Source organism: Panulirus ornatus, chromosome 7 (assembly GCF_036320965.1).
Source record: "Panulirus ornatus isolate Po-2019 chromosome 7, ASM3632096v1, whole genome shotgun sequence".
Taxonomy (NCBI): Eukaryota; Metazoa; Arthropoda; class Malacostraca; order Decapoda; family Palinuridae; genus Panulirus; species Panulirus ornatus.
Genome location: NC_092230.1, coordinates 35204650 through 35222203, shown reverse-complemented (window position 1 = coordinate 35222203; position 17554 = coordinate 35204650). Strand labels below are relative to the sequence as shown.

At 40.7% G+C, this 17554-nt stretch overlaps 1 protein-coding gene across 7 annotated transcripts in view; it reads left to right on the top strand.

Moving 5' to 3' along the window:
- The window catches only part of LOC139749519 (protein CBFA2T2-like), a 330017-nt gene that overhangs the window by 288750 nt on the left and 23713 nt on the right, over nt 1-17554 (top strand). For all 7 annotated transcript variants that reach the window (XM_071663482.1, XM_071663476.1, XM_071663477.1 and 4 more), the window contains one exon: nt 10361-10509. In XM_071663482.1, the coding sequence (XP_071519583.1) occupies nt 10361-10509 (149 nt within the window). The remainder of the gene's footprint in view (nt 1-10360; nt 10510-17554) is intronic.

Sequence of the window (17554 nt, the reverse complement as noted above, 5' to 3'; positions counted from 1 at the left end):
TATATATATATATATGTGAATAAGAGCAAGGTTAGTAGGTTCAGTAGGGTTGAGGGACAAGGTAATTGGGAGGTAAGTTTGAATGGAGAAAAACTGGAGGAAGTGAAGTGTTTTAGATATCTGGGAGGGGAATTAGCAGCAGATGGAACCATGGAAGTGGAAGTGAGTCATAGGGTGGGGGAGGGGGCAAAGGTTTTGGGAGCGTTGAAGAACGTGTGGAAGGCAGAACATTATCTCATAGAGCAAAAATGGTTATGTTGGAATGGTGGTTCCAACAATGTTATATGGTTGCAAGGCATGAGCTATAGATAGGGTTGTGTGGAGGAGGGTGGATGTGATAGAAATGAAATGTTTGAGGACAATATGTGGTGTGAGGTGGTTTGATCAAGTAAGTAATGAAAGGGTAAGAGAGATGTGTGGTAATAAAAAAAGTGTGGTTGAGAGAGCAGAAGAGGGTGTGTTGAAATGGTTTTGTCACATGGAGAGAATGAGTGAGGAAAGATTGACAAAGGGGATATATGTTTCAGAGGTAGAGGGAACAAGGAGGAGCAGGAGACCTAATTGGAGGTGGAAGGATGGAGTGAAAAAGATTTTGAGCGATCGGGGCCTGAACATAGAGGAGGGTGAAAGGCATGCAAGGACTATATAGAGTGAATTGGAACGATGTGGTATACCGGGGTCAATGCACTGTCAGAGGTAGACCATGGAAATATCTATGGGGCCTGGATGTGGAAAGGGAACTGTGGTTTCGGTGCATTACGCGTGACAGCTAGAGACCAAGTGTGAACGAATGTGGCCTTTGTTGTCTTTTCTTAGCGCTACCTCATGTGTGAGGATGGGGGGTGCTATTCCATGTGTGGCGGGGTGGCAATGGGAATGGATGAAGGCTGCAAGTATGAATATGTAAATGTGTATATATGTATATGTCTGTGTATGTATATGTTGAAATGTATAGGTATGTGTATGTGCATGTATGGGTGTTTATGTATATACATGTGTATGTGTGTGGGTTGAGCCATTCTTTCGTCTGTTTACTTGCACTTCCTCGTTAACGTGGTAGACAGCGACAAAGTATGATAATGAAAAAGAGATGAAATAATATTCATATATATATATATATATATATATATATATATATATATTTTCCCTGGGGATAGGGGAGAAAGAATACCTCCCACGTATTCCCTACGTGTCGTAGAAGGCGACTAAAAGGGAAGGGAGCGGGGGGCTAGAAACCCTCCCCTCTCAGTTTTTTTTTTTAATTTTCCAAAAGAAGGAACAGAGAAAGGGGCCAGGTGAGGATGTTCCCTCAAAGGTCCAGTCCTCTGTTCTTAATGCTACCTTGCTAATGCGGGAAATGGCGAATAGTATAAAATATATATATATATATGTATATATATATATATATATATATATATATATATATATATATATATATATATATATATATATATCTCACATACATTCTTCAAAGCAAACACCTGATCCACACATCCTCTACCACTTCTGAAACCACACTGCTCTTCCCCAATCTGATGCTCTGTACATGCCTTCACCCTCTCAACCAATACCCTCCCATATAATTTACCAGGAATACTCAACAAACTTATACCTCTGTAATTTGAGCACTCACTCTTATCCCCTTTGCCTTTGTACAATGGCACTATGCACGCATTCTGCCAATCCTCAGGCACCTCACCATGAGTCATACATACATTAAATAACCTTACCAACCAGTCAATAATACAGTCACCCCCTTTTTTAATAAATTCCACTGCAATACCATCCAAACCTGCTGCCTTGCCGGCTTTCATCTTCCGCAAAGCTTTTACTAGCTCTTCTCTGTTTACCAAATCATATATATATATATATATATATATATATAGAAGGCGACTAAAAGGGAAGGGAGCGGGGTGCTGGAAATCCTCCCCTCTCGTTTTTTTTTTTTTTTTTTTTTTTTTTTTTTTTTAATTTTCCAAAAGAAGGAACAGAGAAGGGGGCCAGGTGAGGGTATTCCCTCAAAGGCCCAGTCCTCTGTTCTTAACGCTACCTCGCTATCGCGGGAAATGGCGAATAGTATGAAAAAAAAAAAAAAAATATATATATATATATATATATATATATATATATATATATATATATATATATATATATATTTTTTATATATATATATATATATATATATATATATATATATATATATATATATATATTTCTTTCTTTTCTTTTTCTTTCAAACTATTCGCCACCTTGTCCACCCCCAGGCCCAACATACTTTTTCATGGTTTACCCTGGAGGTTTAACATGCCCTGGTTAAGTCCACTGACAGTATTTCAACCCCAGTGTACCACATTGTTCCAATGCACCCTATCTGATGCAAACTTTTCACCCTCCTGCATATTCAGGACCCAATTGCTAAAATCTGTCACTCCATCCATCAATCTGCAATTTAGTCTCCCGATCCTTGTTCCCTCCTTTTTGACACATATATCCTCTTTGTTGACCTTTCTTCACTCATTCTCTTCATGGGAGGGTTGGTGATAGCATGGATTATTGTTTTGCCTCGTTAATTCTTCATATATACAGAATTAATCTTACCATACCTTCCTGCCCCAGAAGTCCTGCAGCACTTGGAAAGCTTCCCGCGTCCACCAGTCAGGACCATAGGTCATAAAGTGTTATATTGATATTTATTTTATACATGACTACCCTAGGACCAATTTCCAAGGCTTCTTTTTTAAATTCTCCTGTATCCCACAAGGCTGTGCTACTTCCAGTTGCAGGGACATGTAGACTCGTTTGGAGTGATAAGTTCTTTAACAAAACTGTATTCTTAATGGTATAACTTTGTCAAAGGTGACCTTCCACTTGTTGAGTAACCTTAATTACATAGAGTCTGTTAGCACCAATATGTATATAGGGATAGGGGAGAAAGAATACTTCCCACGTACGTATTCCCTGCGTGTTGTAGAAGGTGACCAAAAGGGGAGGGAGCAGGGGGCTGGAAATCCTCCTCTCTCATTTTTTTTTTTTTTTTAATTTTCCAAAAGAAGGAACAGAGAAGGGGGCCAGGTGAGGATATTCCCTCAGAGGCCCAGTCCTCTGTTCTTAACGCTACCTTGCTAATGCGGGAAATGGCGAATATATATATATATATATATATATATATATATATATATATATATATATATATATATATATATTTTCTTTTTTTTCTTTTAAACTATTCGCCATTTCCCGCGTTAGCGAGGTAGCGTTAAGAACAGAGGACTGGGCCTTTTTTGGAATATCCTCACCTGGCCCCACTCTGTTCCTTGTTTTTTAAAAAAAAAAAAAAAACAAAGAGAGGGGAGGATTTCCAGCCCCCTGCTCCCTCCCCTTTTAGTCGCCTTCTACGACACGCAGGGAATACGTGGGAAGTATTCTTAATCCCCTATCCCCAGGGATATATATATATATATATATATATTGGATTTGTATGTAGCATTTATGGATCTGGAGAAGGCATATGATAGAGTTGATAGAGATGCTCTGTGGAAGGTATTAAGAATATATGGTGTGGGAGGCAAGTTGTTAGAAGCAGTGAAAAGTTTTTATCGAGGATGTAAGGCATGTGTACGTGTAGGAAGAGAAGAAAGTGATTGGTTCTCAGTGAATGTAGGTTTGCGGCAGGGGTGTGTGATGTCTCTATGGTTGTTTAATTTGTTTATGGATGGGGTTCTTAGGGAGGTGAATGCAAGAGTTTTGGAAAGAGGGGCAAGTATGAAGTCTGTTGGGGATGAGAGAGCTTGGGAAGTGAGTCGGTTGTTGTTTGCTGATGATACAGCGCTGGTGGCTGATTCATGTGAGAAACTGCAGAAGCTGGTGACTGAGTTTGGTAAAGTGGGTGAAAGAAGAAAGTTAAGAGTAAATGTGAATAAGAGCAAGGTTATTAGGTACAGTAGGGTTGAGGGTCAAGTCAGTTGGGAGGTGAGTTTGAATGGAGAAAAACTGGAGGAAGTGAAGTGTTTTAGATATCTGGGAGTGGATCTGGCAGCGGATGGAAACATGGAAGCGGAAGTGGATCATAGGGTGGGGGAGGGGGCGAAAATTCTGGGAGCCTTGAAGAATGTGTGGAAGTCGAGAACATTATCTCGGAAAGCAAAAATGGGTATGTTTGAAGGAGTAGTGGTTCCAACAATGTTGTATGGTTGCGAGGCGTGGACTATGGATAGAGTTGTGCGCAGGAGTATGGATGTGCTGGAAATGAGATGTTTGAGGAATGTGTGGTGTGAGGTGGTTTGATCGAGTAAGTAACGTAAGGGTAAGAGAGATGTGTGGAAATAAAAAGAGCGTGGTTGAGAGAGCAGAAGAGGGTGTTTTGAAATGGTTTGGTCACATGGAGAGAATGAGTGAGGAAAGATTGACCAAGAGGATATATGTGTCGGAGGTAGAGGGAACGAGGAGAAGAGGGAGACCAAATTGGAGGTGGAAAGATGGAGTGAAAAAGATTTTGTGTGATCGGGGCCTGAACATGCAGGAGGGTGAAAGGAGGGCAAGGAATAGAGTGAATTGGAGCGATGTGGTATACCGGGGTTGACGTGCTGTCAGTGGATTGAATCAAGGCATGTGAAGCGTCTGGGGTAAACCATGGAAAGCTGTGTAGGTATGTATATTTGCGTGTGTGGACGTATGTATATACATGTGTATGGGGGTGGGTTGGGCCATTTCTTTCGTCTGTTTCCTTGCGCTACCTCGCAAACGCGGGAGACAGCGACAAAGCAAAAATATATATATATATATATATATATATATATATATATATATATATATATATATATATATATATATATATTTATTTACTTATATTTATTTTGCTTTTTCGCTGTCTCCCGCGTTTGCGAGGTAGCGCAAGGAAACATATATATATATATATATATATATATATATATATATATATATATATATATATATATATATATATATATATATATATATATATATATATTATCCCTAGGGATTGGGGAGAAAGAATACTTCCCACGTATTCCCTGCGTGTCGTAGAAGGTAAATAAAAGGAGAGGGAGCGGGAGGCTGGAAATCCTCCCCTCTTGTTTTTTTTTTTAATTTTCCAAAAGAAGGAACAGAGAAGGGGGCCAGGTGAGGATGTTCCCTCAGAGGCCCAGTCCTCTGTTCTTAACGCTACCTTGCTGATGTGGGAAATGGCAAATAGTTTGAAAAAAAAAAAATATATATATATATATATATATATATATATATATATATATATATATATATATATATATATATATATATATATATATATATTATTTTTTATTATACTTTGTCGCTGTCCCCCGCGTTAGTGAGGTAGCACAAGGAAACAGACGAAAGAATGGCCCAACCCATCCACATACACATGTATATACAAATACGTCCACACACGCACATATACATACCAATACATTTCAACTTATATATACATACACAGACATATACATATATACACATGTACATAATTCATACTTGCTGCCTTTATTCATTCCCATCGCCACCCCGCCACACATGAGATGTCAGCCCCCTCCCCCCCACACGAGTGTGAGGTATCCACACTCTTTTTATTACCACACATCTCTCTTACCCTTTCATTACTTACTCGATCAAACCACCTCACACCATATATTGTCCTCAAACATCTCATTTCCAAGACATCCACCCTCCTCCACACAACCCTTTCTAGAGCCCGCTCCCCGCAACCATATAACATTGTTGGAACCCCTATTCCTTCAAACATACCCATTTTTGCTTTCCGAGATAATGTTCTCGCCTTCCACACATTTTTCAATGCTCCCAGAACTTTTGCCCGCTCTCCCACCCTTTGACTCACTTCTGCTTCCATGGTTCCATCCGCAGCCAAATCCACTCCTAGATATCTAAAATACTTCACTTCCTCTGTTTTTTCTTCATTCAAACTCACCTCCAGATTGACTTGTCCCTCAACCCTACTGTACCTAATAACCTTGCTCTTATTCACATTTAATCTTAGCTTTCTTCTTTCGCATGCTTTATCAATCTCAGTCACCAGCTTCTGCAGTTTCTCACCCAAATAAGCCACCAGCGCTGTATCATAAGTGAACAACAACTGAATCACTTCCCAAGCTTTCTCATCCACAACAGACTGCATACTTGTCCCTCTCTCCAAAACTCTTGCATTCACCTCCCTAACAACCCATCCATAAACAAATTACACAACCATGGAGACATCATGCACCCCTGCCGCAAACCGACAATCACTGGGTACCAATCACTTTCCTCTCTTCCTATTCATACACATGCCATACATCCTTGATAAAAACTTTTCACTGCTTCTAGCAACTTGCCTCCCACACCATATATTGTGAATACCTTCCACAGAGCATCTCTATCAACTGTATCATATGCCTTCTCCAGATCCATAAATGCTACATACAAATCCATTAGTTTTCTAAGTATTTCTCACATACATTCTTCAAAGCAAACACCTGATCTACACATCATCTACCACTTCTGAAACCACACTGCTCTTCCTCAATCTGATGCTCTGTACATACCTTCACCCTCTCAGTCAATACCCTCCCATATTATTTCCCAGGAATACTCAACAAACTCTGTAATTTGAGCACTCACCTTTATCCCCTTTGCCATTGTACAATGACACTATGCATGCATTCCGCTAATCCTCAGGCACTTCTTCATGAGCCATACATGCATTAAATATCTTTACCAACCAGTCAACAACACAGTCACCCCCTTTTTAATAGATTCCACTACAATACCATCCAAACCTGCTGCATTGCCGGCTTTCATCTTCTGCAAAGCTTTCACTACCTCTTCTCTGTTTACCAAATCATTCTCCCTAACCTTCTCACTTTGCAAACCACCTCGACCAAAATACCTTATATCTGCCACTCTATCATCTAACACATTCAACAAACCTTCAAAATACTCACTCCATCTCCCTCTCACATCACCACTACTTGTTATTACCTCCCCAATAGCCCCCTTCACCGATGTTCCCATTTGTTCTCTTGTCTTACACACTTTATTTACTTTTTTCCAAAACATCTTTCTATTCTCCCTAAAATTCAGTGATACTCTCTCACCCCAACTCTCATTCACCCTCTTTTTCACCTCTTGCACCTTTCTCCTACCTTCCTGCCTCTTTCTTTTATACATCTCCCAGTCATTTGCACTATTTCCCATGCAAAAATTGTCCAAATACCTCTCTCTTCTCTTTCACTAAATGCCTTACTTCTTCATCCCACCACTCACTACCCTTTCTAATCTGCCCATCTTCTACGCTTCTCATGCCACAAGCATCTTTTGCGCAAGCCATCACTGCTTCCCTAAATACATCCCATTCCTCCCCCACTCCCCTTACGTCCTTTGCTCTCACCTTTTTCCATTCTGCTGTCAGTCTCTCTTGGTACTTCCTCACACAAGTCTTCTTCCCAAGCTCACTTACTCTCACCACTCTCTTCACCCCAACTCTTTCTCTTCTTTTCTGAAAACTTCCACAAATCTTTACCTTTGCCTCCACAAGTAATGATCAGACATCCCTCCAGTTGCACCTCTCAGCACATTAACATCCAAAAGTCTCTCTTTCACATGCCTATCAATTAACATGTAATCCAATGACACTCTGGCCATCTCTCATTCTTACACACATCTACTTATGTATATCTCTCATTTTAAATCAGGTATTCCCAATCACCAGTCCTTTTTCAGCACACAAATCTACAAGCTCTTCACTATTTCCATTTAGAACACTGAACACCCCATGTACACCAATTATTCCTTCAACTGCCACATTACTAACCTTTGCATTCAAATCACCTGTCACTATAACCCAGTCTCGTGCATCAAAACTGTTAACACACTCATTCAGCTGCTCCCAAAACACTTGCCTCTCAAGATCTTTCTTCTCATGCCCAGGTGCAGAGGCACCAGTAATCACCCATCTCTCTCCATCCATTTTCAGTTTTACCCATATCAATCTAGAGTTTACTCTCTTACACTCTTATCACATACTCACATACTCCCACAACTCCTGTTTCAGGAGTAGTGCTGCTCCTTCCCTTGCTCTTGTCCTCTCACCAACCTCTGACTTTACTCCCAAAACATTCCCAAACCACTCTTCCCCTTTACCCTGGAACTTCGTTTCACTCAGAGCCAAAACATCTAGGTTCCTTTCCTCAAACATACTACCTATTCTCTCCTTTTTTCTCATCTTGGTTACATCCACACACATTTAGACACCCCAATCTGAGCCTTCGAGGAGGATGAGCACTCCCCGCGTGACTCCTTTTTTTTTGTTTCCCCTTTTTGAAAGTTGAAATACAGGGAGGGGAGGGTTTCTAGCCCCCTCTCCCTTCCCCTTTAATTGCCTTCTACGACACGTGGGGAATGCATGGGAAGTATTCTTTCTCCCCTATTCCCTAGGGATATATATATATATATATATTCTTTTTTCATACTTGATCATCATTTCCTGCATTAGCAAGGTAGCACCAGGAAACAGACAAAGAAAGACACAATTACTCACAAACACATAAATATATACAGATGCTCCCCAACTTAAGACCTGTGCGACTTATGACTGTCTGTACTTATGACTGGAAAAAATGTAAATTCAGAAATAAAAATGATGACACATGTATTAAGAATCTAAAATAAAAGGTAAAAAGAAACTACAAAATTATATAGTAAAGCTGGTTAATAAAAAATGAGATAATCATGATGGTAATTGAGTAGGATAAAAGATTGCTGTACAGGTATACGAATTCTACATGCCACGCTGACATACATCAGACTTATGTCCATTTTGAGATATGACCAGTTGGTCAGAACAGAAATCAGACAAATGTTGAGGAACATCTGTACATATACACATGTACATGTACATACATATACCTATATAAACATATAGCTGGTGACTGAGTTTGGTAAAGTGTGTGAAAGAAGAAAGTTAAGAGTAAATGTGAATAAGAGCAAGGTTATTAGGTACAGTAGGGTTGAGGGTCAATCCACACATCCCCTACCACTTTTGAATACATGTTGTTCCACCCCACTCAGATGTTCTTTACATGCCTTCAACCTCTCAATCACCACTTTCCCATACAGTGTACTAGGTATACTCAACAAACCTATACCTCTGTAGTTCGAATACTTTGTCCCCCCACCTCTCACCTTCAATGGCCTAGTATGTACATTCTTCTAATCCTCAGGCACTGCACCATGATTTTTGCACTGCCATCCACTTCAGCTGCCTTGCCACATTTCATCTTACATGAGGCTTTTACCACTTTTCTCTTCACCAGACCACATTCAATGATTCTTTAACTTTGCATACCTCCACATCCCAGACACCCTACGTCTGCCACCTCGTCATCAAACATAGTCAGCTGTTCTTCAAAGTACTCTCTCCATGTTCTCCTCCTTTCATCACTCCTTGTTACCACTCCCCCATTTACCCCTTTCACCAATTTTTCCATCTTTTCTCTTGTTTTTCTCATACTATTAACCTTCCAAAACATTTTTTTATTCTGCCGAAAGTATCATCACTATCTCCCAGAAGTGACAAGCAACTAACTTATCACAAACACCAACAACATTGTCTCTCCACAGATATTAAGAATGCTTTACCATAGACACAAGTGATAAAATCTGGCTTCATATAGTCAATAAGATATTATCAACTCAGTATCTACCTGACATTGCATCTCCACAGTTACTAACAGCTTTACCCACAGATTCTAGGTAATGCCATCTCCCTACAGACAAACAACATTTTCTCCAAGGTCATCATCATCTACCTTTGCAACACATCTCCCCATGTACCTGCAATGCTGTACCCTCAAAATAAGTAATGGTATTATCCTCACAGGGTAACAGTGCTATCTCTTCACATACACTAGCAGTACTAACACCACATAGACTCTTTAAACATGCTGTCTTTATACCTGCTAAATTATATACAATATAGGTAAAATACTAGAAATATGTTTTTTGAAATATTTAAACCTTCAAAATCTTTGGTCCAGCTTATTCAAAATTATCACCAACTTGGAGTACAAGTTTCTTGTAAATAATACCTGCTGGTATTCACTCGGTATGTTATGTACAATGAATTTACATGAGCTGTAATACAAAATGATATTTAGAACTGTGTTAAGGTCATAACATATTCAAACCACAATCTGTTGCCCATATTTCTAAAATCCATAAAAATCCCAACTCCACACATTTCTTGGTCCTTGCAATTATGGATTTTTTGTTTTACTTATATATCATGACAGACTGTATCATATACCTGTGAAGTAACTTTGATTTTTCTCTACAGATGCAAATGGCTCATACTCACCTCATAGTACAGTCAATGGGACCCCCACACCCTCACCACCAGCACTGTCATCACCACCCACACAATCACATGAGTCAGGTACAGGAGCAGGTGCTGCCCCTAGGGATGCCCACAGACTGATTTCTAAGGTAAATGGTGTTAGAAGTTATTAGAGGTTTCCAGTTAGATTAATCTGTTCAGGGACAGGTACTGTAATGGCTAGTGTAGAAGTTTTTCTTACGCAGTACTGTTGAAAGGATGATCATTTGTATAAATATGACACTTCTTTGTATTGATATGATGTGGGGGTTCACAACTTCATAATTAGAATTCGGGGAAGCTGACTTACCAGTTATTGCCATGCAGTGTACACCTGTACAGACATTTTGACCTCTGCAACATGTTAAAGGGGTACATGTATGACTCAGGTTCATAACCTCAATTCAGGCTTCTCATAAGAACAACAATGTATCAAGAATTGTTGCCTGTATGGCTGATTTAGAGATGCTTACATGAGTGACTGCAGTTCATGGATATTCCCTCAGATGATTGTGATTCAGGATTGCTCATTTGCTTAACTTCAGTTCAGAGGTAATCATTTATTTACAAGACAGTTAAAGAACACTGTATGAAGAAAGTTTTAGGAGAAGGAGCTGTTGGACAGAGTAGATGTGTGAGACAACCATAGGAGTATAAAGAAGTATGAAGAAATATGTGGGGGTGTTGGACCCCATATACATATTGCAAGAATAGGGGTATGGACACCATTGTAGTTAGAGTAGGGCAATAATACCAAAGTGGATAGGAATATGAAATACATTTTAAGGAAGAAAATAGCAAATGCAAGATGTGTCCTGCTGAGGAATAGGATACCCAAGAGTATTATATTCAAGGTTAAAACATACTTTCTATGTTTAGACTGAGAAGAAATATGATCAATAATGCTCTCATGTTGTTGAAATATATTAATAAGGTTGTTAAAGTCTGGAGATAATGTGTATGGAACATTATCAGTTAATGCCTACAAGTGTATCACCAGTTACAACTGGTAATCTTATAATGCAGGCACCTCACTGTATTGTGGATGGGTTCCTTTTCTCTTGAGAATAAACTCTGAATCCTGAATCAAATTAAATGACTTTAGTTCATTTGATACTCATATTTGCAGCATTAGGTCAGGGTTGCTCTTTTGTTTGATTTTAGTTCAGGGGTGCTCACGTACAACTCATGTTCAGTGTACTCTTTTGTCTGATTGTACTTCAGTAATGTTGTCCTATGTAACTCCACTCGTGGATCTCGTTCACAAGTACTTAGATTTCCATGTTATAATATAACATGTTATTATATGATATTATCTCGGAAAGCAAAAATGGGTATGTTTGAAGGAATAGTGGTTCCAACAATGTTATATGGTTGCGAGGCGTGGGCTATGGATAGAGTTTTGCGCAGGAGGGTGGATGTGCTGGAAATGAGATGTTTGAGGACAATATGTGGTGTGAGGTGGTTTGATCAAGTAAGTAATAATAGGGTAAGAGAGATGTGTGGTAATAAAAAGAGTGTGGCTGAGAGAGCAGAAGAGGGTGTTTTGAAATGGTTTGGTCACATGGAGAGAATGAGTGAGGACAGATTGACAAAGAGGATATATGTGTCAGAGGTGGAGGGAACGAGGAGAAGTGGGAGACCAAATTGGAGGTGGAAATATGGAGTGAAAAAGATTTTGAGTGATCGGGGCCTGAACATGCAGGAGGGTGAAAGGCATGCAGGGAATAGAGTGAATTGGAACAATGTGGTATACCAGGGTTGACGTGCTGTCAGTGGATTAAATCAGGGCATGTGAAGCGTCTGGGGTAAACCATGGAAAGTTGTGTGGGGCCTGGATGTGGAAAGGGAGCTGTGGTTTCGGTGCATTATTACATGATAGCTAGAGACTGAGTGTGAACGAATGGGGCCTTTGTTGTCTTTTCCTAGCGCTACCTCACACACATGAGGGGGGAGGGGGATGGTATTCCATGTGTGGCGAGGTGGCGATGGGAATGAATAAAGGCAGACAGTGTGAATTGTGTGCATGGGTATATATGTATGTGTCTGTGTGTGTATATATATGTGTACATTGAGATGTATAGGTATGTATATTTGCGTATGTGGACGTGTATGTATATACATGTGTATGGGAGTGGGTTGGGCCATTTCTTTCGTCTGTTTCCTTGCGCTACCTCGCAAACGCGGGAGACAGCGACAAAGCAAAATAAAAATAGATATATATATATATATATTTTTTTTTTTTTTTTTTTTTTATACTTTGTCGCTGTCTCCCGCGTTTGCGAGGTAGCGCAAGGAAACAGACGAAAGAAATGGCCCAACCCCCCCCCCATACACATGTACATACACACGTCCACACACGCAAATATACATACCTACACAGCTTTCCATGGTTTACCCCAGACGCTTCACATGCCTTGATTCAATCCACTGACAGCACGTCAACCCCTGTATACCACATCGCTCCAATTCACTCTATTCCTTGCCCTCCTTTCACCCTCCTGCATGTTCAGGCCCCGATCACACAAAATCTTTTTCACTCCATCTTTCCACCTCCAATTTGGTCTCCCTCTTCTCCTCGTTCCCTCCACCTCCGACACATATATCCTCTTGGTCAATCTTTCCTCACTCATTCTCTCCATGTGCCCAAACCATTTCAAAACACCCTCTTCTGCTCTCTCAACCACGCTCTTTTTATTTCCACACATCTCTCTTACCCTTACGTTACTTACTCGATCAAACCACCTCACACCACACATTTTCCTCAAACATCTCATTTCCAGCACATCCATCCTCCTGCGCACATCTCTATCCATAGCCCACGCCTCGCAACCATACAACATTGTTGGTACCACTATTCCTTCAAACATACCCATTTTTGCTTTCCGAGATAATGTTCTCGACTTCCACACATTTTTCAAGGCTCCCAAAATTTTCGCCCCCTCCCCCACCCTATGATCCACTTCCGCTTCCATGGTTCCATCCGCTGACAGATCCACTCCCAGATATCTAAAACACTTCACTTCCTCCAGTTTTTCTCCATTCAAACTCACCTCCCAATTGACTTGACCCTCACCCCTACTGTACCTAATAACCTTGCTCTTATTCACATATATATATATATATATATATATATATATATATATATATATATATATATATATACATATATATATATATATATATATATATATATATATATATATATATATATTTTCCCTGGGGATAGGGGAGAAAGAATACTTCCCATGTATTTCCTGCATGTCGTAGAAGGCGACTAAAGGGGAGGGAGCGGGTGGCTGGAAATCCTCCCCTTTCACTTTTTTTTCTTTTTTTAATTTTCCAAAAGAAGGAACAGAGAAGGGGGCCAGGTGAGAATATTCCCTCAAAGGCCCAGTCCTCAGTTCTTAATGTTACCTCGCTAATGCAGGAAATGGTGAATAGTATGAAAGAAAGATATATATATATATATATATATATATATATATATATATATATATATATATATATTTATATATATATTTATTTATATTTATTTATTTATTATACTTTGTCGCTGTCTCCCGCGTTTGCGAGGTAGCACAAGGAAACAGACGAAAGAAATGGCCCAACCCCCCCCATACACATGTATATACATACGTCCACACACGCAAATATACATACCTACACAGCTTTCCATGGCTTACCCCAGACGCTTCACATGCCTTGATTCAATCCACTGACAGCACGTCAACCCCGGTATACCACATCGCTCCAATTCACTCTATTCCTTGCCCTCCTTTCACCCTCCTGCATGTTCAGGCCCCGATCACACAAAATCTTTTTCACTCCATCTTTCCACCTCCAATTTGGTCTCCCTCTTCTCCTCGTTCCCTCCACCTCCGACACATATATCCTCTTGGTCAATCTTTCCTCACTCATTCTCTCCATGTGCCCAAACCACTTCAAAACACCCTCTTCTGCTCTCTCAACCACGCTCTTTTTATTTCCACACATCTCTCTTACCCTTACGTTACTCACTCGATCAAACCACCTCACACCACACATTGTCCTCAAACATCTCATTTCCAGCACATCCATCCTCCTGCGCACAACTCTATCCATAGCCCACGCCTCGCAACCATACAACATTGTTGGAACCACTATTCCTTCAAACATACCCATTTTTGCTTTCCGAGATAATGTTCTCGACTTCCACACATTCTTCAAGGCCCCCAGAATTTTCACCCCCTCCCCCACCCTATGATCCACTTCTGCTTCCATGGTTCCATCCGCTGCCAGATCCACTCCCAGATATCTAAAACACTTCACTTCCTCCAGTTTTTCTCCATTCAAACTCACCTCCCAATTGACTTGACCCTCAACCCTACTGTACCTAATAACCTTGCTCTTATTCACATTTACTCTTAACTTTCTTCTTCCACACACTTTATTTTATTTTGCTTTGTCGCTGTCTCCTGCATTAGTGAGGTAGCGCAAGGAAACAGACGAAAGAATGGCCCAACCCACCCACATACACATGTATATACATACATGTCCACACACGCAAATATACATACCTATACATCTCAACGTATACATATATATACACACACAGACATATACATATATACACATGTACATAATTCACACTGTCTGCCTTTATTCATTCCCATCGCCACCTCGCCACACATGAAATAACAACCCCCTCCCCCCCCATGTGTGCGAGGTAGCGCTAGGAAAAGACAACAAAGGCCCCATTCGTTCACACTCAGTCTCTAGCTATCATGTAATAATGCACCGAAACCACAGCTCCCTTTCCACATCCAGGCCCCACACAACTTTCCATGGTTTACCCCAGACGCTTCACATGCCCTGGTTCAATCCATTGACAGCATGTCGACCCCGGTATACCACATTGTTCCAATTCACTCTATTCCTTGCACGCCTTTCACCCTCCTGCATGTTCAGGCCCCGATCACTCAAAATCTTTTTCACTCCATCTTTCCACCTCCAATTTGGTCTCCCACTTCTCCTCATTCCCTCCACTTCTGACTCATATACCCTCTTTGTCAATCTTTCCTCACTCATTCACTCCATGTGACCAAACCATTTCAAAACACCCTCTTCTGCTCTCTCAACCACACTCTTTTTATTACCACACATCTCTCTTACCCTATTATTACTTACTCGATCAAACCACCTCACACCACATATTGTCCTCAAACATCTCATTTCCAACACATCCACCCTCCGGCGCACAACTCTATCCATAGCCCACGCCTCGCAATCATACAACATTGTTGGAACCACTATTCCTTCAAACATACCCATTTTTGCTGTCCGAGATAATGTTCTCGACTTCCACACATTCTTCAAGGTTCCCAGAATTTTTGCCCCCTCCCCCACCCTATGATTCACTTCCGCTTCCATGGTTCCATCTGCTGCCAAATCCACTCCCAGATATCTAAAACATTTCACTTCCTCCAGCTTTTCTCCATTCAAACTTACCTCCCAATTGACTTGACCCTCAACCCTACTGTACCTAATAACCTTGCTCTTATTCATATTTACTCTCAACTTTCTTCTTTCACACACTTTACCAAACTCAGTCACCAGCTTCTGCAGTTTCTCACATGAATCAGCCACCAGCGCTTTATCATCAGCGAACAACATCTGCCTCGCTTCCCAAGCTCTCTCATCCACAACAGACTGCATACTTGCCCCTCTTTCCAAAACTCTTGCATTCACCTCGCTAACAACCCTATCCATAAACAAATTAAACAACCATGGAGACATCACACACCCCTGCCACAAACTTACATTCACTGAGAACCAATCACTTTCCTCTCTTCCTACAAGTACACATGCCTTACATCCTCGATAAAAACTTTTCACTGCTTCTAACAACTTGCCTCCCACACCCTATATTCTTAATACCCTCCACTGAGCATCTCTATCAACTCTGTCATATGCCTTTTCCAGATCCATAAATGCTACATACAAATCCATTTGCTTTTCTAAGTATTTCTCACATACATTTTTCAAAGCAAACACCTGATCCACACATCCTCTTCCACTTCTGAAACCACTGCTCTTCCCCAATCTGATGCTCTGTACATGCCTTCACCCTCTCAATCAATACCCTCCCATATAATTTCCCAGGAATACTCAACAAACTTATACCTCTGTAATTTGAGCACTCACCTTCATCCCCTTTGGCTTTGTACAATGGCACTATGCAAGCATTCCGCCAATCCTCAGGCACCTCACCATGAATCATAGATACATTAAATAAACTTGCCAACCAGTCAACAATACAGTCACCCCCTTTTTTAATAAATTCCACTGCAATACCATCCAAACCTGCTGCCTTGCTGGCTTTCATCTTCCGCAAAGCTTTTACTACCTCTTCTCTGTTTACCAAATCATTTTCCCTAACCCTCTCACTTTGCACACCACCTCAACCAAAACACCCTATATCTGCCACTCTTCATCAGACACATTCAACAAACCTTCAAAATACTCACTCCATCTCTTTCTCACATCACCACTACTTGTTATCACCTCCCCATTAGCCCCCTTCACTGAAGTTCCCATTTGTTCCCTTGTCTTACACACTTTATTTACCTCCTTCCAAAACATCTTTTTATTCTCCCTAAAATTTAATGATACTCTCTCACCCCAACTCTCATTTGCCCTCTTTTTCACCTCTTGCACCTTTCTCCTGACCTCCTGTCTCTTTCTTTTATACATCTCCCACTCATTTGCATTATTTCCCTGCAAAAATCGTCCAAATGCCTCTCTCTTCTCTTTCACTAATAATCTTACTTCTTCATCCCACCACTCACTACCCTTTATAATCTGCCTATCTCCCACGCTTCTCATGCCACAAGCATCTTTTGCACAAGCCATCACTGCTTCCCAAAATACATCCCATTCCTCCCCCACTCCCCTTACCTCCTTTGTTCTCACCTTTTTCCATTCTGTACTCAGTCTCTCCTGGTACTTTCTCACACAAGTCTCCTTCCCAAGCTCACTTGCTCTCACCACTCTCTTCACCCCAACATTCTATCTTCTTTTCTGAAAACCTCTAGAAATCTTCACCTTTGCCTCCACAAGATAATGATCAGACATCCCTCCAGTTGCACCTCTCAGCACATTAACATGCACCTC